This window comes from Juglans regia, chromosome 5 (genome assembly GCF_001411555.2).
Source record: "Juglans regia cultivar Chandler chromosome 5, Walnut 2.0, whole genome shotgun sequence".
Lineage (NCBI taxonomy): Eukaryota > Viridiplantae > Streptophyta > Magnoliopsida > Fagales > Juglandaceae > Juglans > Juglans regia.
The window spans coordinates 22,124,394-22,146,848 of record NC_049905.1 but is presented as its reverse complement, the minus strand read 5'-3'; the positions used below and the strand labels follow the sequence as shown (position 1 = coordinate 22,146,848).

Sequence of the window (22,455 nt, the reverse complement as noted above, 5' to 3'; positions counted from 1 at the left end):
GTACCTAGCATTGCTCTATATATATATATATATTAATATAACTCGTATCATGCGTGGAGTGATAGCTCATAAATTCAAAAGCAACTACTCATAATTGAAAGAATTATGAAGCATGACTTTTTATATATCTTTTCATGATCACCAGCCAATTAATTTAATTTAAAACCGTTCTGCCACCAGACTTTTCAGCTCCTTCTCCCTTTCTTTCAAGCCCACAGAGTTTACGTTTGGAGGGAAAATCACTATTTTGTTCTCTTGCATAGTCTTACATATAATCTTAATACTGTCTATTAATGTGCATTAAAATATAAGTAATCGTGTAAATGAGTGATAATCCCCATCTTTTAGAATCAAATTCAATAATCAATAGGTTTTAACTCGTTAAAGAAAAGGGAGAACAGTCCAACAGACAAAAAGTAGTGTGTTGTTGTCTGTATGTCTGTTGACTGTGTTACTCCGTTCCTCAGACTAAGAGAGAAGCTGCCATTACAGGTTTCTTCATCTCCGTAACCTTATTTCTTATATTGGGTCAGCTCTGAACATCTTACTAGTAGTGTTGGACGTGTACTGGTTCTATATTCGTTTATAATAGATTTGGTCTGACGGGGTATTGTTAGTAAGGACTTTTGTTTCCAGAAAATGGTTCGTATAGTTTGTTGTTCTGCTGTTTTGTAGTTCCACATTTAAGGAATAGGTCTTTTTATTGTGGGGCTTTGAAATTCTTTCTAGGTGTTTTCTTAGATTCCTTGTTCTGGGCGGTCAGTTTCGTGTCTCGAGTATGTAAGTAACCGTGCCGGGTTTGCTGTAGGGTTTTGTTTTGTCAGTTCTTTGGAAGTGGCTTGGAGTGTAGATATCTCACTATCTCTGCCCGTTCAGCTGGGTCATTTGGATCAGGTACTCTCTCTATTCACTCTCGATTTCTACATCTGGGTTCAGTTTTTCCTTTTCCTTTCTGGGTACTTTGATAATCGATGCTCTTTGGGTTTTTGCTGGCATCTCGGCGCTTTTCAATCTGATTTTCTTTTTTGACTGGACGGTGGCAGTTTGACCCCCGGGTTTCCTGAGTTTAGGACTTTTATTTTTATTTTCTAATTGTCCCTTTTAAAACTTCGCTAAATCTTGAATGGCTGATATGCACATAAGGATTTGAGTTCTATTACTATTTTTTTTTAAAGGAAAAGATTATTCTTCTGGTTTCGGCTATGAGCAGGAATATCTTCTTCAAAGGATGTACAACTTTTCTGCCTTGATATTTGTAATTATATCTGGCCACTAATTGAGTCTCCGAATAATGTCCTCGAATTGGCTTATGCAATTGTAGTTTAGTGTTGTGTTTTTAAGGTTTGTGAGAGTTGAATGTTAAGACCTTTGGGAAGTGTTTACTTTTCTCCGTCTTGGGTTAATTTGTAATATATCGATCACTTACTCTTGTCATCACTACTTGAATTATGGCTCGATCGCTAAACTAACCACACCACTCTTACGTGATCATTCCAACAACCCCTTCCCCCCCCTCCTTCACGTGTCTTCTACCAAATTAAATTACATGGCTGGAATCCCCCTTGAACATGTCTGATGAACCCTCTGAAGGCACTCCCCTCTATGCATGGACCACCAAATATGATCCAGATGGACCTTCCGTAGGAGAAGCCAAAGCCGCTCTACTAGCGGTCAAGGAGGCTTAAGCTCAAAAGCAGGATGATATCATTCTAGAGAGCGACTCATTAGGGTGGTCACTGCTATCCAACATAGCCACCTGACAACCGACTGGAGAATAGGTCCCCTGATTAAGGATATCATCGGCAGCTTAGAAGATTTCTCCACATTGACAGTCCAAAGGTCCACGGAAGTGCCAACTACTCTTTCACAATCTTGCAAGCTGGGCTGCTTCCTTGACATTGTAGGAAACATTCCCATCGCCAATATCCCAAACCATGTATACACCTGTCCGTGTTGCAATTCCCCCTGAACCCCTAGCCTTTGTTATCCTTTTATTCACAAAAAAAAGTCTGATACTCACCATTGTAGCACATTTACTCAATCTTTGAGTCAAGCTAATGTAGAAGTTATCTTGTACCATAAGCACATTTTCTTCACTCAAAACCATAGTCTATAGTCAACCATGGGTATAACTAACACGAAAGTCACCATTGCTCATTGTGGGAGCTACCAACCTGTACAGTCACATTGAATGCTCGCCCCATCAACTTTGATATCACTTATTGGGGATTAGGAGTTTATAAAAAGTTAAGATGTTGGTAATTACTGTAACTCAAATAATGCTGAAACTGGCTTCAAACATTGCTCTAACTGAAATAATTTTGTGGATAATTCAGTTTTAAGCCTTTTGGAGGTTATAATTTTAATTTTTGTATATTTAAATTTAATACATTATCTGTCATTCCTATTTTTTTTGGATAAGTAAATTATCTGCCATTACTATTTATATATTCTGCAGGTCATTACAATAAAATTTGTGGTTTTTACTTTAAGTCCACACTGAAAGTTTCTGCAATTTTTTTTTAATCCCCTATATTATCCTTAAGTTATGGCATTGGTTTTTTTTCTGAAGTTTTCTGGCTATTATGACATGATTGCATTCAGCACGTGCTTGCTGAATCTGGCAGTTTCAGGTTCATTACAGAGTGAAAAGCTCATAAGTGTACATCTAGGCTTGACATTTTATCGGATCGGATGAAGCTTGGAAAATGGCTTGGAATTCTGGTTTTGCTCGTTGTTGGCATTTTCAGTCGTTCATTAGGTAATTGTACACAGTTCTGATCTCCATTGCCACACTTCTTTTCATGCTCAAGGTCAAATATGTTAATTAAACTATGAGCAAAATCTGGTTTAGAATTGACAATTGCCTTTCTGGTAGGAACTACGGATATCAACAGTGAGAATGGTTTTCATGAGGATTAAACTGATTTATCATTGCCAATTTTGTGTCTATGTGCTTGCTCTTTGATTGTGCAAATTACCATTTTTTTTTTATAAGTAATAAGGTATTTTATTTATCAAAGAATAGGCATAGCCCCGGTACACTGGAAGTAGATTGTGCAAATTACCATTGTAATACTTAGGCTATAAAGTACTTCTTTTGCATGTTCATAAGTTAGAATTGTTTTCTATGATTGTGGAAACAAAACAATGTTTATTTGACAATGGTCTTTGTGATACTCTATACTGAGTAATGCCTCAGAACGTATGGTTTTTGTAATACTCCATATTGACTGATGAGTATAGGTGGTGTATAAGATTCCACATTGCTTAGGAGGGAGAAGTTATTGTCCTTTATAATCATTCCAATGGGGCTCTAATTGTACCACTAACTAGTCTTTTTGGAGTATGGACTTTGATGTGGCTTGGGCCTTCCTTAGGGCTTTACAAATGGTATCAAAGATAACCAGAAGTGTGGAATTTGAGCCGTGCCACTTATATTGGAATGACCCGATGACAACGTTGGGAAAATAAGGGTTGGAGATTGTGCTATCCCATACCGAATGATGAGTATTAGTGGTTTATAGGATCCCACGTTATTTGGGAGGGAGAAGTTATTGTTCTTTATAATGATTCCACTGGGGCTCCTATTGTGCCTTTGGATAGTTTTTTTGGAGTATGAGCTCAGATGTGGCTTAAGCTTTCCTTGGGGCATTTCAGTCTTAGGTTGTCATGGGAGTTAGCATGAATTATGTATTTTTTAATTAGGAAACTAATCTAGCCAAATTTCCTGATGTAAAATAATATCTACCTGTCAATAAAGAAAAAATACCAGATGTTAAACTATATCTTAAATATGTTCTGCAACCTAATGGAAAGTTTGGGCACTGCCAGATGCAGAAGCTGTTGGGTGTTGGGGTCATTTGGATCTTGGGGGGGAGTTTATATTCAATCATATTATTCTTTCTCATAGGTTGTTGGTTGTCACTGAATCGTAACTGTGAATTGGTAGGTGCATTTGTGGGGATAAACATTGGCACTGGTGTTTCCAATTTGCCACCAGCTTCAGATGTTGTTGCGATTCTCAAGGCCCATCAGATTACTCATGTACGCCTTTATAATGCTGATTCTCACATGCTGAAAGCCCTATCTAACAGTGGGATTGAGGTAATGGTTGGTGTCATAAATGAGGAAGTTTTAGGGATCGGTGAATCTGCATCAGCAGCAGCAACCTGGATTAATAAAAATGTTGCAGCTTATTTGCCTTCAACCAATATTACGGCAATTGCCGTCGGCAGTGAGGTCCTCTCCTCAATCCCTAATGCAGCTCCAGTTTTAGTTTCCGCCATGAATTACCTTCATAAAGCACTAGTCGCTGCAAACCTCAATTTTCAGGTCAAAGTTTCAACTCCACAGTCCATGGATATAATTCCTAGACCTTTCCCTCCCTCCACTGCCACCTTCAATTCTTCATGGAACTCTACTATTTACCAACTCCTCCAGTTTATAAAAAATACTAATTCCTATTACATGTTAAATGCCTATCCCTACTATGGATACACGAAAGGAGATGGCATTTTCCCAATCGATTATGCTCTTTTCCGACCACTTCCCTCAGTCAAGCAGATTGTTGACCCAAACACTCTTTTCCACTATACCAGCATGCTTGATGCTATGGTGGATGCTACATATTATTCTATAGAAGCTTTTAATTTTTCTGGAATCCCTATTGTTGTAACAGAGACTGGCTGGCCGTGGTTTGGTGGAGCAGATGAACCAGATGCCACTGTGGAAAATGCTGAAACTTTTATTAAGAATCTAGTCAAACGAGTTCTAAATAATTCAGGTCCACCTAGTCAGCCAAGTATTCCCATTAATGCTCACATTTATGAATTATTCAACGAAGATAAGAGGCCTGGGCCAGTGTCAGAGGAAAATTGGGGTATTCTTTTTGCTAATGGTTCGACTGCTTATCCATTGAGTTTGAGTGCTTCTGATCGGATTACAGAGAATTCTTCTGTGGTTTTCTGTGTGGCAAAACCTGGTGCAGATTCTGATAAGTTGCAAAGTGGCCTAAACTGGGCTTGTGGACCAGGCCAGGCTAACTGCACTGCCATTCAACCCGGGAAGCCATGCTATTACCCTGATAATCTTGAAAATCATGCTTCTTATGCTTATAATGATTATTATCAAAAGATGCGAAGTGTTGGTGGAACGTGTGACTTTAGTGGTACAGCTGTAACCAGCACTAATGATCCCAGTAAGTTCGTGTAACTGTTTTCCTTATTATCTCTTGAGCTCATAACATGTATTTGGATTTATTTTTTGTTTACATATCTTTTCCTTTTGGTTTCTTGTTTTCTTTTGGACCAGTTTTCTAGAAGCGGGTATGTGACTGACATTTTCTTTCAGCAATCTGTTTCTTCCAGGAGAAACAGTTTCTTTCAATATTTGAAGATATTTATTGTGAATTCATTTGGCGTAGGTACTATAAAGGATTTTCTATTCTCTTACAATTGAGTCAATATTGTAGAGAAAACATAAAGTAGAGAAATCATTTCCACACTGTTGGTTTGTTGAGTTGAATCCCTCACGGTATACCACTTTATGATCTAAAGATTTTAATATTTTATTGATTCCCGTTAGCCTGAAGGTTACCTCTACTGATAGGAGTGCCTATATTCAAATTTGGATACTTGTTAGTTGCTAGTCTCCTTGGAGGCTTGAACGGTTGCCTTCATCTTCTATCACCCCCTTCCCATGTGCTTGCCCACCACAAAAGATCATAAAAAATAAAAGAGAAGGCCATGATGATCGTTGCTATTGATTCCTTCTTATATGTCAGCCTTGCATTTTTATATCCAACGTCAATTCTTCTACAATCCGATCATATAATAAGCTGTGTCCCTTCCATCTTCCCGTCTCTAACATAAATATGTTTTCGTGATTCTTTGTTGATGGATACCATCCTGCAGGTAATGGATCATGTCAGTTTGCAGGAAGGTGAGAATCTGAATATATTTATTCCAGAAGAAACCTAAATTATTATTTAAGGTTATTGGCTCTAAACATGTAATATTCTGAAACAGTTCTAATTCAAGCACAAGTGGGGGATTTTCACCTCCTGTTGCACTTGGCCCTGCAAACCTATTTGACGGGAGCTCGAATTCAATGAGGCACAATTCCAAGCTTCAGCACATGATATCTGCCATATTTGTTGCTCTAGCGTTACATTGACTTGTAGAAGATCCTTCAAGTTGTCTTCCATCTTGAGCGTTAAAGCATTACTGCTGTGATTGTAATTTCAAGTAATGATGGAAATCTTCGCATATCATTTTCATCATGGCTGTTCATCAATTTTGGTTGTTTCTTGTTTTGCTTTTATGGTCCGTCCACCTCTGCTTCTTATCAGGCGGGATGTCTTTTGGGTTCATTCATTGTAATGTATTCTTTTTAGGTAGTAGTAGGTCACTAGGATTTTTGGGACGATGTAATTGTACCTTTGATTTTGTTCTTTAACAATGAACAATTCAGCGTACAAATATCCTTTCATATTAGTCCTTTGTCTCTGGATATATTTGGTTATAGACTCATGCAAACATTTGCTTCCGATGTTGCAGATCTTTATATTGTGCATGGTCATCCAGAACTAGAAGAAAAGCATTGGGCGGTGCAGATAGAGTAGACACGTCCTTAGATTATAATAAGTTGTCAAAAATGTTTATCTATTATTTTGAGTAATTATTAGGTAGTCTTTACGGATGGATACATGCACTCTTCCTGTCATAAATGATTGGAAATTTTATTTATAATATACTTAACAAAATAGTTGCATGACATGATTTTTTTTGAAAGAGAAATTTTAAAATCTGAATTTTACGAAATCAAAATTTTTCATGTAAGTATATGGATGACATATTTTATTGGCTTAAAAATATAATAACTTGTGAAATAAATTTAACAATAAATCACTAAACAATAAAGGAGTACTAATAAACAATGTAGACCATCATACTCTATTTGGATGTTGAGCTGAGTTGAGTTTTTTATGAATAGTAATGAGTTGAGATGGTTGAGAGAGTTTTGTGGGATTCACCTAAGATGTATTTATGTGTTTGGATGTTAAGATGAGTTTAGATATATTTATGGAAAGTTGAAAAAGGTTGTGGGTCTTGCTTATAAAGAGGTGTTGAGTTGAAAAAAATTATGGATCCCATGTGTAAAGAAATTTTGAGTTGAGATGAGTTTAATAATTTGAGAGTCGAGTGTTTAGATGTTAGACTCAGTTTAAAATTATATAAGTTTGACTAGTGTGATGAGACAAAATTCTCATCTTATAATTATAACTTTTTCAAATCACAAAATAATAATAATATTAAAAAATAATATTTTAAACTTTAATCTAAAACAAACAATTTTCAACTTACTATCTAAACCTAGCAAATGGGGCCTCAAAAACTTGATTTAGATATGTTGATGTTATGAGCAACAAATCAGAGTGGCGCAGCGGAAGCGTGGTGGGCCCATAACCCACAGGTCACAGGATCGAAACCTGTCTCTGATAATTTTTATTTCCATTTAAAGAGTAAACTGGTGGCTTCCTTTCTCCCTAGTCTTTTGCAACTTTTTCCTTGGACCTACGGATACGATGCGTTTTTGCACAAATTGCTCTTGCATTCTGCTTCTCCTCTCACCTCTCTTCGTCTCTCTGGGTGAGTTTACAAAGTTACGGTGCGTGCATAGCGCAAGAGCGAGAGCATCATGATGATATCAGGAGGAAGAGGAGGGAAATCTGCGCCATCGGCCTCATCATCCCCATCTGTTTCTTCAACGACAACATCGTGGGCAGTCTCCGCCTCTGGGAAGAGGATCCAGAGAGAAATGGCAGAGCTCAACTTGGACCCACCTCCCGACTGCTCCGCTGGTCCCAAGGGTGACAATCTCTACCATTGGGTCGCCACCATCCTCGGTCCCCAAGGTCCCTCCTCCTTGTCCCCTTTCATTCACTCACTCTTCTACTACAACTTCAACTAGTTTTTTTTTTTTCTTTTTTTTGTCTCTGTTTTCTTTTGTGTGATAATTATTGGGTTTTATCTTTTCCACTGAGTTCTTACTTTAAGCTTGATTTTATTCTTTTTTCCTCCTTGTGGTTTCTGAGCGAAGTGTTTGCTATGGAGTTTTGGTTTTCAAGCTCTGAGTAATGTGACTGTGGGCGTACATTGGCTTGAATTACTATCTTGCCATTTGATAATTCGGAGAAATGGGTTCGTGATGAAGTCCTGGTTTTCAAGCTCACTCAATATGATTGTTGGGGGCAGGGGGGTGCTTTGTTCGAGTAGGAACTCGAATTTACTCGCTTCATTTTCTTTATTTAAGCTTGAAGTTTGAGGACTCGGATTGACGGGCGGATGGCGAAGTTCTGATCTTTGAGCTTAATTTGGCTGTGCTTTGTCTTTGGGTGTTAGCTTTGAGCTACCTTCTCAATTTGGCTTCCTAACTTAATTTTATGATTTGGCTTTACTTTGCTTGGTGTGTTAGCTTAACTTCTTTTCTCAAATGAAGCTTGGTGTTGATGGTTTTTAGTGGATCTGGTGATATATTTCTGGTTTCACCGCCGGAATTCTAATGATCTGTGTTTACTTTTGTTTTGAGCATGAGCTTAAAATCATTCCCTTGTTTTAAGCTTCAGTTTTCAAAAGTTTGAGTATTGTATTGGTGATTATATTCTCGTGTTCATGGTTGATTTCTTTAGTAGGGATCTCATTCTCTAAGTTTCTTGTTGAAGCTATTTTATTCAACAATTAATGGCAGTGTCAATCTTTTAGTAGCTCTCTCCCTCTCTCACGTTGTGATCTTGTCCTTGTAGATAATTAGCTGATGGCCTTGCTCAATCTTTTGTGTTTGGCTATCTTTCAACTGTTAGTATTTGTATCGAGTACTTATTAAAAAAAGTATTTTCTTAAGTCAGTAGGATGAAGGACCTGTTTGGTTGAGGACAAAACTGCTGAAGAGACCGACTTGTGATTTTATGCTGGTTTTATCAAACTGGCCAAAATCATATAGACTTGGTTTGACTCGTATAAACTCATATAAACTGGTATCACTATGTATGCATTGTTTTTATTAAAAAAAAAAGTTCACTTTGCAATGAGAACATCTTAAATATTTTAGAAAATAAGGGAGAATCATGTTCTTAGTGCTATGTCATTTAGAGCCTTATGAATACAAGTCTTGATATAGATATGTGTGGGCATATATATAACTATTTAAAGCTATGCATATAAATTAAAATTGGTTTATTGAAATCTGTAGATAAAATCATAAGATATAATATAAATAACCCATTTTGTGATAAAACTTCATATATGGTTTATTTCAAATTTTAGATCTGTCAATTAACTTTTAGAAGCAAGCATATATAGTTTACATAACTGACTAAATAGTAGAATTTTAATCTATTTAAGTAACTAATTAATGAATTTATGAAAAGATATAAGATTATGGTAATGGAATTTATGTTATCTAAGAAAGTGACAAATTAATCAAGTTATTCGTGAACAAGTTTGAACTCTTTTAAAAAATAATTGAATTTATTTTGAACATAAAATGTAGCTCGGTGATAAGCTTGAGGTCAGCTCGTGTTTGAATAAAAATCAAACAAATAGAGTTTGAAGATACAATATTTAGCTTGACTCAACTCGATTGCAGCTGTAGATGTGAATACGAGACCCATTGTGAGTTTTTTTGAGTTGAGGGTTTCATTCCATCCCTGGGTTCTTGGCTGATCACTGTAATAAACAAATGGATATGATTGATATTTCAGATTTCAGCTATCTTGGCTTATTTTTCTAATGCTAGATGCCCGGATTGTAAGGAAATACACTTGTGTGCCATTGGCATGGTTGACATGACTATTTTGATCAAATTTTTCTTGCCCACCTTCTTAGGAACACCATATGAAGGCGGTATATACTTCCTAGACATAACATTTCCAAGTGATTATCCATTCAAACCTCCGAAGGTATGTTGATTTGAATTGAATTGAAATGATTTCAAGTGGTATTTCATCTGGAACATCAGAATGCATATTTTGTTGCAATATCACCACTAAAAATATTTTCTTATAAAAAAAAATCTAAAGCAGCAGCCCAAAGAAATGGAATATTGAAGAAAGTTTTTAAGGTCTTTCAGGGTCTGTTCATGGCCCTCAAAATTTAATCATTCCTTTCCCTACACCGCACAAGACAGGTGAGAGCCATCTTTCACACTGCCGATTTGTGGGCAGCCATTTAACCCTATCCAGTTTACAAAGAGGTCTACTATCATTTTAGGCACAATCTAAACCAACCCAATTCTACCAAATAAATCATTCCACAAGTCTCTAGCTAATGTTTATTTTGATGCAAAATAAAACCAATCGTGGGTAGGCAAGTATTTGGGAGATTTTTTTTATTGGTTCAGTAGGTTTTGAACCCATAACCTCATCTCCACCTTTTCCTTTCAAGGGTAGGAGGTCCCAATTGAGCTAAAACTCGTTAGCCTGGGAGGACATTAACATCATGATGTACAGTGAAGCTCTATAGATGCTTGACAGTTGTAAAAGCACATACTGTTGTTGCATATGGTGAATGCTATTGCTATCCAGTACATTAAGTACCAAATATACCCTATGAGATTCTAATTTATTATACCATGATGGCATAGAACAGGCGTTTGAGGTTACTGTTTGAAGCCAGGCTTGTGATCTAGAGAGATCTAAGGTTTTCACTTAAACAATCCATAGATTTATGACAATAAATCAATATTAAAGTTTTGAAAAATAAAATTGTAATTAAATGCAAATGTGTCCCTGTTTGTAGGAATTCTAAATGTGTCTGCTTCTTATGCTTTAGTGTCATTATTTATTAACTTTACCAACAAAAAGTCGATTGTTTAGTCCTATGTTCTTTCAGTTATTAACATTAGGTTTGCAGGTAGTTTTCAAAACACGAATCTTCCACTGCAATGTTGATACTGCTGGTGTTTTGAGTTTAGACATTTTAAAGGATAGTTGGAGTCCAGCTCTAACAATCACCAAGGTGCTTCTTGCAATCAGAGCGATTTTCACAAATCCTGACCCATGTAAGTTTTCATGATTTCTCTTGGCTATTTGTCTTTCAATAATGGTTTAAACATAATAAAATTTCATAATATGTGTTTGTATGTGACCCAAAAACACGTGCTAAACACACGAAGCTGGCCTTTTCACTTATCAAATTGTGGAATGCAGACACCTTGATATCTCAACTGAGAACTGAGTTTTCGCAATGTAACTCTTGAATGTATGGGGCTTTCTTGTACTGAATGTATTTATGTTGTTATTGCAGCAGATAATCCGATAATCCCTGGCATTGCCCGATTGTACTTGGCAGATAGAGCCAAACATGATGAATTAGCTGCAGAGTGGACAAGGAGATTTGCCAAGTGACTCTTGTGAATCTGATGCAAGTGCCGTTTCAATTGCAGATATTCCTTGAACATCTTAATTCATGGATTGGTATAACGTCCGTGTAAAGTAGTGGGAAAGATTACTTGCAAAGTTTACACAGCATCCTGCTAATTAGTCTAAGGTTCTGACCATCCCGGAATATATGATAATGGCTGAAAGAGATATAATGGCATGCAACACGGACTATGAGAAATCCTTTCAAGATTCAGGGGCTATGTAATGTAGATATAATAATAATATATATATATATATATAATATAGTGCTTAGTTCATAGTTGGCTGGTGAGTGTCGTTTTGCAGTGCGGATAGCCACCGACACTGTTGAAGATAGGGTCGCGCGGCCCAAAGTCATGTCAGAATGGAGAAGTGGGCATATTTATTATTATTTCCGTTTCGAAGAGAATTATGCACTAGCGAGTAGCAGGCACAGTGATATTTGATTCGTATAAAGTAAATGCATGTAACGCCTGATTCGGTACGGTACAAGGAGAAACACCTTTTTCAAGTTTCATGAAGTACATAATGCAGGAATTATATGTCAGCTTCTGATTTTGATCCAACAAAAAGAAAATCTTGAAAATGAAAGAGAGAGAAAGACTGGCGTTTCATGTTTGTGAAGTTCTTTTACAATGATCATCTTTCCCAGTTTAGTTCGGAAAAGTATTCAGATACTCATTGAGAATAATAATAAAAAATCAACGCCAGTCCCGCTACTCCCTAGAAGACAAAATTTTCCTACCACAGAAAATGGTGGTTGTTGAAACAGGTGTCGGCTTGGTAGGAATGGTGGGGGAAAGTCCACTTGACAACAAAATATAGCACACCATTATAATCTAATGCTGACAATTAACATACCTACTTCGTTTGAATTGCATCTGTTGAATTGCACAAGGAGAGATTTGTAGAGATGAATGGTATCAGAGTGTTGGAGGGCAAGTGTTAGAGATTAATGGAGCTGAAGCTATTTGGAAGGACTGTTCATTGTTCAATAAACATGAGTAATTAGTCAAATATGCATGAATCCGTCTCTTCCTTTTCCTTACCATTTTCAATTTGGAAGAATTTGCTTTAACAAAGTTACGTAGCCACCCATTTCAACTTGCCCCCCAAAACAACAAAAAATATGAAGTCCACACACGTGGCCAACCAACTCCCTCCTTGACACTTCCCAGTTCCCACCAACTCTCTTAACAAGCCACCTTACTACTTCCGACTATCTAAGCTGCTTCCAACAGCTACTATTCTACGTCAACAAGACAACAACGTTGCACACAGAGAGAGAGAGAGAGAGAGATGGGAAGGAGCATCAGTGCAGTAGGAGTGGATGACTTGGTGAAGGCAGGCCTAGCGATCGAAGAGGCCAAGGAATTCCATAGGGTGCTTAAAGAAACAGTTTCGGGAGCCAAAGGTTCTGACCCACGAGAGGTGTGGCGCGAGCTGCTGGCTCGGAAGGTGTTAAAGCCATGGTACCCGCATGGGCTGCACCAACTGGTTTACTACTCAGTCTATGCTGATTGGGACCCTTCCACCAACGGTCCTCCTATTTACTGGTTCCCTTCTCTGTATGTTCTTTTCCTCTTTAATCTCCCTCTCTATCCTTTCCTATCCGCTTTCAACTGTTTCATTCGTGGTTTCTGATAGTTCAGCATAATTTTCTAGTTGGTCCCTGAATTTTCGTTTGTGTTTCTTTTGTCTATTTGTCTTCCTAGTTATTAGAGATTTTTATTTGTGGTTTTGTCATGTCATCGTGACAAGAGATTGGACTCATCACCTAAGCGGTACCAATATATTACTATATTGGTAATATGCTTTTCTTTGTACTAATCTGATCTCCTTTGAATAATGCTGTTAAGGATTGAGCTTATTTACATACGTTTCTACCCATGCCTTTTGGAACATACTATAGAAACCTACTGATGTTTAATCTTAGGCTAGCTGTGATTGGTAATTAACATAAGCGGCAATTAACATTGTGCTGCTGCTGCTGTACTCACTAAATCTAATTTTTTATGGTTAATGCTTATATCAGTAGTAACTGAAACTTTTCCACATCTTTGTAGCAGATAAAAGTTGCTAGTATGCGGGTACCAACTGATAGGTCAATTTGATTGTGTTGTAGTGACTCTGAGGTTCCCTGTTTCATCTCTCAACGGTTATTATTGTTACGATTCTTACTCCTGAATGATCATTTTTTTCTCTTTTTATCAGATATCAGTCTAAACAAACAAATTTGGGACGTCTGTTGGAAAACTATGGCTCAAAGATACTTGGGGAATCATATAAGGATCCTATCACAAGTTTTAGTCTATTTCAGAAGTTCTCTGTTCAGCATCCTGAGGTAAATTTTGCTTTTTTTTCCCCTACATTGCCGACAAATGCCAAGTTGGATGCACAGAAGTACTTAAAATTAGAAGAATTGAGGTTTGATTGGAGTTCTGGGTATGGCAATGATTTTCAGGCTTACTGGTCAATTGTTCTAAAAGAGCTTTCAGTTTCATTTCATGAGGCCCCAAAGTGCATTTTCGATACCACTGACAAATCGAAACATGGGGGAACATGGTTTCCTGGTTCCTCTATGAATATTGCTGAATGTTGTTTGCTACCTAGAAGTCATCCAAGAAAAGAAGATATTAGCTTGGCTGTTGTGTGGAGGGATGAAGGCAGTGACAATTCTGAGATCAGCCATATGACATTGAAAGAACTTCGAGAGCAAGTAATGTATGTTTTCCCCAATTGACTATATCAATCTATCATAAGGTGCAGTGAAAATAGGTGGTCTCCAAGTGATGCCAATGTTATTACCTCTCTCTCTCTCTCCCTCCCCATATCTAGGTGAATGAAAATGGGATTTATTAGGGATACAGCCTTGTCCCATAGAATTTAGTTCTTTTAGATTATGCACTTTTAGGAAATTTAATGCTGTTTTTTTTAATATTTTTGGTATGTAAAAGAAACCTAAACGTTGAAATGCAAGTTTGAGTTATGAAATCTGGTTGGATTTATGCTTCAATTTTAATACTTAAATTCAGTTAAAGAAGACTGAAAGTTTGACATTGTTTAAGGAACAAATTTATTACAAGAAGGCAGATTCAGATCATTCCCATCCTCAGTTAATTGCAGAACAATTCATGACATACATGAGAAACTCAATACAAGTTGTGTGGTGTAGTGACTAAGTTGGCACCATGACCTCTAAGTGGCATTACTGCAATCAATCAAGTTGGCTTGAAATAAGTGATGTTTTGAGTAAACCAACTATATATTTTTTATGTAAAAACTTTTAGCACATTAGTGATCAGAAATAATGCTACTTTCCTATAAATGAGAAAATAAATAAATAAATAAACAGGAGGTCCCTTCCTGAGACAAAATATAAGAATCGAGTGCCGAAGTTAGCAAGAGCAGTAGAATGTGAAGTGAAAATGAGTTGTGGGAATTAATTATCTCAAATCTTGATATTTGGCTACTAAATTAGGGAATATGGGAGGCAGTTGTTCATGTATAGCTTACCAATAAAAAAAGGTATACTTTCTAATAATTTCAGTCTAGTCATTGGTACAAACACCTTCTTTCTTATAGTGGGATTTTATTATAATTTGTGTTCTTTGAGCTAGCATAATAACACAAAGAAAAACTTGGACTAGGTGCTAGTGATAACTAGCTGTATTCTTTGTTTTTTGAAGTCTTGTTCGGCAATCTTGTAAATGGTAGCTTTATTCACAGTCTTACTTGGACCTAACCAGCCAGTACTGTGAGATAACACTATTAGGAGGAGTAGAGTTGTATATAGGTGCATGCTTTGGGTTATTCTCATTTTGGAAAACAAGCATCCTTCCTCTCATTTCCTGTTTCTCCTAATGCATCATATGTTCTTTATTCCTCTTGTCACCTTGCTAGATCATATCTTAAGGTCACCCACCTGTTCCTTTATCACCTACCTTTTTGACTTGGGTGATGTGTTTACAATATGACTTGCAGGTTGGTGGCAAATGCACTGGATGCAATATTTTCAAAGGGTGATGCAATTGCAATTGACATGCCAATGACAGTGGACTCAGTTGTCATATATTTGGCAATTGTACTAGCAGGATTTGTTGTTGTTTCAATAGCTGACAGCTTTGCCCCAAAGGAAATTGCAATTCGTTTGCGTGTGTCAAAGGCAAAGGCTATCTTCACTCAGGTGATCATTCACTTCCACGTTACTTAAAAAATATAGGATTTCTTTAGGAAACAGACCAAGTTGGCCCATGTCCATCCCCGCTCCCCAAAAGAAGTAAAAACAAAATACTAATAAAAAAAGAAGTAAAAACAAAATTCTTGTGGCAAGGATATTTAAGGTGATTCTAATTCTAAATGTGCCATCATACGTTAAAATCATCAATTGGCAGGAATATTTGTCTGTTCTATATATTGTGCTATCGTGTAAACCTCATAGATGAAGTTGATGTTCCAAGGTGCAAAAGTGGTGGTCTGAACATTGCCTTCTGCCCGACATATTCAGTGATTTTGAAGACAGTTCCTTTCATTAGAAATAAAAGAAGTTTTTTTGTATGGTTGAGCTATTTGATAATTAGTTTCACTCATGCATCAATCTGCTACTTTCACTAGAGTCAAAAAGGGTATTTGCCTGCTCTTTAATTCGTTCTGTCTTTCCTTATCTTTTCGCCCAGTCGTGAAGTGAGTAGTACAACTTATAGTGCAGCGTCAATCCCTTCCTAACAGCTAAAAAGCTCCAGTTGCTAGCGGGGTTAGTTATCTCCCCGATGCAATGAACTATACTCGCGTTGTCCTAATTCCAAAATCAAGCGGTCCCGCCTATATTCACCACTCTTGGCCATTTGGCCTTCACAATGTAATACAAAAGTTATTCTATTTTCAAGCCGGTGTGTAAAGCATATCATCCACATCACTTAAATGGCAAGATTTGCTTTGTAAGATTTAAATTTTAAAATTTATCTTTCAAATCAAATTATGTCATGTAAGCAATGTGTGGTGTAGAGACTTTAGAATAACATTACCTAAAGGATCTGAAGCTCTCTCTCACCCTCTTATACAACAATAAAAGTGTTGTGATTTTCGAGCTATCAAACTCAGCTTAGAGGGACTTCCTGTCTCTCATCTATTATTTGCATATGACCCAATTATCTTCATTCATGCATAGAAAATAGGAGCTTCAGCCATTCATAAGTACCACGAAACCTATTCTACCTAGTCAGGCCAAACTGTGACAGACACAAGTCTAACATTCACTTCAGCAGTTGACAATTGTAATCTTGGGTGTTCAGATCCAGCCCTAACTTTTTGTAGGCTTCTTGTTTAATCCATTCTTTCTAATAAATGATTGGAACGAAAATTAATGTTCTTCTTTTCAGTATTCGCCCCTACCTTCGCCATTGCCTGGTGGCAATATGACCAAAAACACATATTCCATTATCAAGGCTTCCCATGAGTTTTTTTTCCCCTCAGCATTATACTCATCTTCCTACCAGATTGTCCACTAAAGCTTTACATTCCTGGGAGGTACACTCTGGTTATCCAGACCTTCTCATTGAACACATGAGCTACCTAAAAATATCATTCCATATCCCATAGAAATTTTGATGGGTTTCAATTGCTATTTTTATAATAATTAGATGTCATCTTTTTTAGTTGTTTCCACATTTCCTCTTGGTTCATAATATTTTGTGATAATTTTTAGATGTCAATATTCCAAGTTTTTTTTTTATTTAAAAAAAAATTAAGTTGTCAATGTCCGCTTTCATCTCAGCCTTTGATGTTCTTTTCCAGCTAGTAACTATTAGTAAGGTAGTGAAATTTGGAATAAAGAAGGAAAACAATATGTCTTTGACTAATAGTGATTTTTGGAGAGGCTTTTATCATATTATGACTCTTTATAGTATACTTCTATCCTATGGTAAGAGTGAAAGAGAAAATGTATATATGAGGCATTGACCAACAGTGAAAGAAAAATGTCAGCTCTATTATATTAATCACAGAACTTCCCTATACATATCAAAATTTTTATACAACATCCATTTGGTGTTCTCTCCGTTGTGAGTTTGGACTTACAAGACCAGAAATGGAGATCAGACAATTTGGCTTAAGTTTTCATGTGCTTGCATTTCTAAACAAGCTGTGATTGATTTTACATATAGTAGTTTGTTCTGAAAATTATCCGTTTTCATTTTGTATTCAGGATTTCATATTAAGAGGAGGTCGAAAGGTTCCATTGTACAGGTAAAGACTGCCTTTATACAGTTATGACAAATGACACGGATTTCTTCTCTCCAACTGGAGGTAGAATTAATGTGACAAACGATGCATGTGAAAGCTAAGCTCACCCAAGTTGAGACTTAAAAAATGTCACTCTTGTAGAAAAAAACTGCAAAAATACAATTTCCGTCTAAGTGCTTAATAGGCACTTCATGTTAATTACTTTTTCTGTTCTCAGAATTATTTGCTTAGTTGGTAGGAGACTATGCATTATTCTAGCAAAACTTTGGCACCATCGTGGCTATTCTTCTCTCTTTGCAGTCGAGTCGTAGAAGCTTCTCCAATTAAAGCTATAGTGCTCCCCGTGACTGGGAATAATGTAGGGATTCAGTTAAGAGAACAGGATTTATGGTGGAAAGATTTTCTTTCCAGTGCCAATTGCCATCCCGGGTATGTTTATAGCAATGGTGTGAGTTTAGTCAAATAAGAGTTTTATTGATGAAAATAAGGGTCCACCTTTATATTATCATACAAAGAATGTCCAGAGAACTAATTACAGTGAGGACTATCTCTTGGCAGATCAAATAGTTATATTCCAATCTATCAACCTGCAGAATCCGTTACTAATATTCTCTTTTCATCTGGAACTACAGGTAGAAAAATTTTGCACGCACATTTCTATTACTTATCTCGCATGCACTATTGTGCAATGTTCTCATCATAATTGTGTAATTTATTTATGTGTTCCTTCAGGAGAACCAAAAGCTATTCCATGGACACAACTTTCACCAATTCGAGGTGCTGCTGATTCGTGGGCCCACATTGATGTTCGAGTTGGAGATGTTTTCTGCTGGCCCACAAACCTGGGGTGGGTGATGGGACCGATATTACTCTACTCGTGCTTCCTAACTGGTGCAACTCTTGCACTCTATCATGGATCACCTCTTGGTCGTGGCTTTGGAAAATTTGTTCAGGTGAAGGCATATATATTAGTATACTTTCGGGTCTATAAGCATTCTTAAATAAATTGGAAAGAAGATTTACAAGGCCTACGGGGGGAGCCATCGGGTACATGAGAATAAAACCAAGGGGATAAGGCCTTGAGGAGGATCAGCATCCTAATTCTTGGTCCATCATATCCTTAAAGAGAAACTCACATATCCCTCAAAATCCTATAAACTACCATTGTAGACTTGTAGTTGTGGTTGCTTAGAAGGCGGGATTATTGGTTAGTGGAGGAAATAAGGAAAACCTTTCCCCGTACATTCTTTCAAGGGGGAAAACGTTATTGTTGGGAACAGACTCTTAATTGGGTTGGAGGAAATTTGTTAATTGTTCATTTAGCATGTGAAAATCACATGTTTTTTAATATCATTACAAAGCACGTGCTTCTTACATGCTCAAGGGACATCTGAAAATTTTATAGACTAGACTATTAAAAAAACATGTGCTTCTCCTTCAACCTAGCTTCAATCTATCAGTTGCTTCTTACATGCTCAAGGGACACTTGGCAAATTTGTAGACTAGATTAAAGGTGCTCCTCCTTCAACCTAGCTTGGAGGAAAACTCTGCCTGTTTTTATATGAGTTGTAGTAAGGAAAGCAAGGACAAAAAAGATAGGTTTAAATGATACCCCAGGAGTAATGTGATTATGTATACAAGTATACATAAATTAGTCAATACTAGAATTATATTTTGTACTAAAATTGTTAGCACCCTCTTCCAAATACTACTTTAATATTTCTCTTGCTTTTGTTCAGGATGCAGGAGTGACCGTTTTGGGTACAGTTCCTAGCTTAGTAAAAGCCTGGAAGAGTACAATGTGTATGGAAGGCCTAGATTGGACAAAGATAAGGTTATGTCCCTTTGCAATTTATTGAAATATCCTTGCATATAACTCCAACAAGAATAACTTACAAATTGTATATGTGCAGATCATATGCATCAACTGGGGAAGTATCCAATATTGATGATGACCTATGGCTTTCTTCAAGAGCTTATTACACACCCATTATCGAGTGTTGTGGTGGAACAGAACTTGCGTCATCTTACATCCAAGGAAATCCACTGCAGCCACAAGTTTTTGGAGCTTTTAGCTCAGCATCATTGACAAGTGGCCTTGTCATCCTTGATGAGCACGGGATACCTTATGTAAGAATACTTTCTGGATTTTTTGTAGTAGGGGCTCATTTTCTTTTAGTACTGTTGCAATTGCCAACCTATCATTAGATCAGGTCTTCCCAGTACTTGCTTGTATCTGTTATTGCAGACTGGCGATGAGTAACTTCTAAGCAATTGCAACAATTCTAGTGGTTTTGAAAATATGCGTGGATGAGCCAAGCAAAATGACTGATATTTAGGAGTACATTTTGTATGTATAAATCTGATCCCTTTGACCTTTATGACAGCCAGATGACCAAGCTTGTGTTGGTGAAGTGGGTTTATTCCCTGTATACATGGGATCAACTGATAGATTGCTTAATGCGGATCATGAGGAAGTTTACTTCAAGGGAATGCCAACTTACAAAGGAATGGTACGCTTATACCTGCCTATTCACTAATACTCACATATACACCTCTTTGTATTCATAATTTGATATAGCTTACTATGTATGAGAGTATTAGTGGTTTCTTCCCCATAAAGCAGCATGATTAGGGCCCTTACCCTATCAGGGATTACTAATAGTTGAAGTCCCATTTTATATGTACATCTTTGTCTGCTAACTGGGTTATACTTTTAGATGGGCGCATATGTTTTGGGTTTTGAGAGACTTGAAAATTGATTGTGAGCCTGATCTTTTTATTAATATATGTCTTTATCTAATCCATGGAATAGGTTATCTTCTGATCCACATAGAGTGTTGCTATCCTCTAGTTCTTGTGATGCACTGACGACCAAAACAAACTTAATTGTAAGAGGTTCAAATGACAACAAATTTTAAATGTAAGATATTTTGCTGTGTGTGATAACCTGTATTGAGTGAGTATAGCTAGTGAATGGGATCTCACATTATTTGGAGGAAGAAATTCTTACTCTTTGTAATGATTCCAAAGGACTCCAAATTGCATGATTGACTAGTCCTATTGGGGTATGAGCCTTCCCATGAGACATTACAAATGATATTAGAGCCAATCTCAATCATAAATGTGGGTTTTGAACTGTGCCACCTATGATGGAATGGCCTGGTGAGGAAGTTGAGAATTTAAAGGGGGGAGATTGTGATACCCCATATTGAGTGAATATAGGTAGTGAATGGAATCCAACGTTGCTTTGAAGGGAGAAGTTCTTTCACTTTATAATGATACCAAATGGCTCCAGTTGTACCGTTAACAATGACCTTTTGGAGTATTTGCATGAAGAAGGCCTTCTATCCTATCTTATATCGATAAATGTGTTGGCAGCACCTAAGGAGACATGGAGACATCATTAAGAGAACTGTTGGAGGCTATTTAATTGTACAGGGTAGGGCTGATGACACCATGAACCTTGGAGGAATTAAGGTAAGGCAATTTCAAATCCTCTCATTCTTTAATTTGATGGCTCAACAATGACCCTGCTACATGCTATCATAGTTCAATTACCGTCTTCAACTGAATAATCACATTCTTTAGTCAGAATGCTTGGGCTAATTTTTAAATGCTGGGCACTGAATATTTCTTGGTATGCAGACCAGCTCCATTGAAATTGAGCGAGTATGTGATCGTGCTGATGAAAGAATCTCAGAGACTGCTGCAATCAGTGTTGCACCAGTAAATGGTGGTCCAGAACAGCTGGTTGTATTTGTAGTATTAAAGAAAGGGTTTAATGCTGAACCTGACAAGTTGAAGACTATATTCTCAAGGGCTATTCAGAGCAACCTCAATCCTTTGTTCAAGGTTTGACTCTTAAGCTTATTCTTTTCCCTTATCAGTCTTACCGTCATTTGATAATTCCTGTAGGTACAATTCATACTTGAGATTCAAGAGTCATCTTTGAACTTCTGTGTCCAAGTAGTGTTCATTGAAAATCCAATGATGTTGCCAAAAGTGTCAGAAGCTTATTTCAAATCATAATGTAGATGGGATGAGACAGATTTCAATTCCATGATGGTCCTCACCAATGAGCACATGTTATTTTGAGTTATTGATCTACATTTCTCCACTCTTTAACCAATTAACAGGTGAATTATGTTAAGATTCTTCCGGAGTTTCCCAGAACAGCTTCTAATAAGTTACTGAGAAGGGTGCTGAGGGACCAAATGAAGCACGAGGTTTCAGTTCGGAGTAGAATTTAGCAGCAACATCATCAATCGTCGATGCATCAGATCTCAAGAATCTGTTCATGTGAGCATTTTGAGAGGCTTGAATGCAAATTGCACGAATAGAATAAGAAGAAATGGTTTAGAAATATGAAAACTATAGTTGGAAATCCTTGGTTGCTGTTTTTTATGACATTAATGGATAGAAGTGCATTAGTTTTGAGGCTCTTACCCCTTCAACCGTGATGATACAATAATGCAACTGTCATGGAGTTGCAGATTGTGAGGTGTAGGAGGCTTCCAAGTTGCAATGGCCTTTTGACAAATGAAAAAACTTGAATCTAAATATCTTTATTTTACCATTAAATGCAAAAAAGTTAATTTTTTAAAAGGTAAAATACAGTTAAATGAGTACAATCTAACTATTTTGAAATGAAAGGATTGCCCTTTATTCATTCTTAAATCACAATCTCTTGGTTGAAGCTTAGTTCTTGCTAGTGCTCTCACCAACTCATTTATTACCTCTAAAGACCTGCTATTGTTAGCACCCTATTTCATTAGATATTCAAGGTTTCA

At 36.9% G+C, this 22,455-nt stretch overlaps 3 protein-coding genes and 1 non-coding gene across 9 annotated transcripts; all 4 read left to right on the top strand.

Moving 5' to 3' along the window:
- The first annotated feature begins 335 nt into the window (after positions 1-335).
- On the top strand, positions 336-6,492 carry LOC109009810 (glucan endo-1,3-beta-glucosidase 4-like). 4 transcript variants are annotated; one of them, XM_018990430.2, is made up of 6 exons: positions 336-492; positions 809-894; positions 2,628-2,761; positions 3,953-5,200; positions 5,916-5,943; positions 6,030-6,492. In XM_018990430.2, the coding sequence occupies exons 3-6, from the start codon at positions 2,695-2,697 to the stop codon at positions 6,175-6,177; spliced, it is 1,491 nt and encodes a 496-aa protein (XP_018845975.1). In that variant the 5' UTR covers positions 336-492; positions 809-894; positions 2,628-2,694; the 3' UTR covers positions 6,178-6,492. The 4 variants fall into 4 exon arrangements, with proteins under 4 accessions (XP_018845975.1, XP_018845972.1, XP_018845973.1 ...); XM_018990427.2 differs by having other exon boundaries at positions 2,605-2,761; XM_018990428.2 differs by lacking the exon at positions 336-492 and adding an exon at positions 499-642 and having other exon boundaries at positions 2,605-2,761.
- Positions 6,493-7,432: 940 nt separating this feature from the next.
- Positions 7,433-7,504, top strand: TRNAM-CAU. The gene has a single exon. It is a non-coding gene; the product is annotated as a tRNA-Met (tRNA).
- Positions 7,505-7,560: 56 nt separating this feature from the next.
- Positions 7,561-11,630, top strand: LOC109009812 (constitutive photomorphogenesis protein 10). 2 transcript variants are annotated; one of them, XM_018990435.2, is made up of 4 exons: positions 7,561-7,918; positions 9,888-9,961; positions 10,914-11,061; positions 11,310-11,630. In XM_018990435.2, exons 1-4 carry the CDS (start codon positions 7,702-7,704, stop codon positions 11,405-11,407), a joined length of 537 nt encoding a protein of 178 aa, XP_018845980.1. In that variant the 5' UTR covers positions 7,561-7,701; the 3' UTR covers positions 11,408-11,630. The 2 variants fall into 2 exon arrangements, with proteins under 2 accessions (XP_018845980.1, XP_018845979.1); XM_018990434.2 differs by having other exon boundaries at positions 11,307-11,630.
- Positions 11,631-12,292: 662 nt separating this feature from the next.
- Positions 12,293-22,225, top strand: LOC108988662 (probable acyl-activating enzyme 18, peroxisomal). 2 transcript variants are annotated; one of them, XM_035690194.1, is made up of 14 exons: positions 12,300-12,990; positions 13,637-13,766; positions 13,887-14,146; positions 15,407-15,608; positions 17,625-17,665; positions 17,963-18,091; positions 18,221-18,294; positions 18,395-18,615; positions 19,402-19,496; positions 19,576-19,792; positions 20,050-20,175; positions 21,044-21,142; positions 21,311-21,517; positions 21,802-22,225. In XM_035690194.1, exons 1-14 carry the CDS (start codon positions 12,722-12,724, stop codon positions 21,913-21,915), a joined length of 2,184 nt encoding a protein of 727 aa, XP_035546087.1. In that variant the 5' UTR covers positions 12,300-12,721; the 3' UTR covers positions 21,916-22,225. The 2 variants fall into 2 exon arrangements, with proteins under 2 accessions (XP_035546088.1, XP_035546087.1); XM_035690195.1 differs by lacking the exons at positions 21,311-21,517; positions 21,802-22,225 and having other exon boundaries at positions 12,293-12,990; positions 20,054-20,175.
- Positions 22,226-22,455: the final 230 nt, after the last annotated feature.

Excerpts from the sequence above, each read along its gene's own strand:
- LOC109009810 (XM_018990430.2), top strand. The coding sequence starts at position 2,695 with ATGAAGCTTGGAAAATGGCTTGGAATTCTGGTTTTGCTCGTTGTTGGC. Across the intron at positions 2,762-3,952 it reads CATTTTCAGTCGTTCATTAG|GTGCATTTGTGGGGATAAAC; the intron begins GTAATTGTACAC and ends GTGAATTGGTAG. Across the intron at positions 5,944-6,029 it reads TCATGTCAGTTTGCAGGAAG|TTCTAATTCAAGCACAAGTG; the intron begins GTGAGAATCTGA and ends ATTCTGAAACAG.
- LOC109009812 (XM_018990434.2), top strand. The coding sequence starts at position 7,702 with ATGATGATATCAGGAGGAAGAGGAGGGAAATCTGCGCCATCGGCCTCA. Across the intron at positions 7,919-9,887 it reads CACCATCCTCGGTCCCCAAG|GAACACCATATGAAGGCGGT; the intron begins GTCCCTCCTCCT and ends CCACCTTCTTAG. Across the intron at positions 9,962-10,913 it reads ATCCATTCAAACCTCCGAAG|GTAGTTTTCAAAACACGAAT; the intron begins GTATGTTGATTT and ends TTAGGTTTGCAG.
- LOC108988662 (XM_035690194.1), top strand. The coding sequence starts at position 12,722 with ATGGGAAGGAGCATCAGTGCAGTAGGAGTGGATGACTTGGTGAAGGCA. Across the intron at positions 18,616-19,401 it reads GCTTTGGAAAATTTGTTCAG|GATGCAGGAGTGACCGTTTT; the intron begins GTGAAGGCATAT and ends GCTTTTGTTCAG. Across the intron at positions 21,518-21,801 it reads ACCTCAATCCTTTGTTCAAG|GTGAATTATGTTAAGATTCT; the intron begins GTTTGACTCTTA and ends ACCAATTAACAG.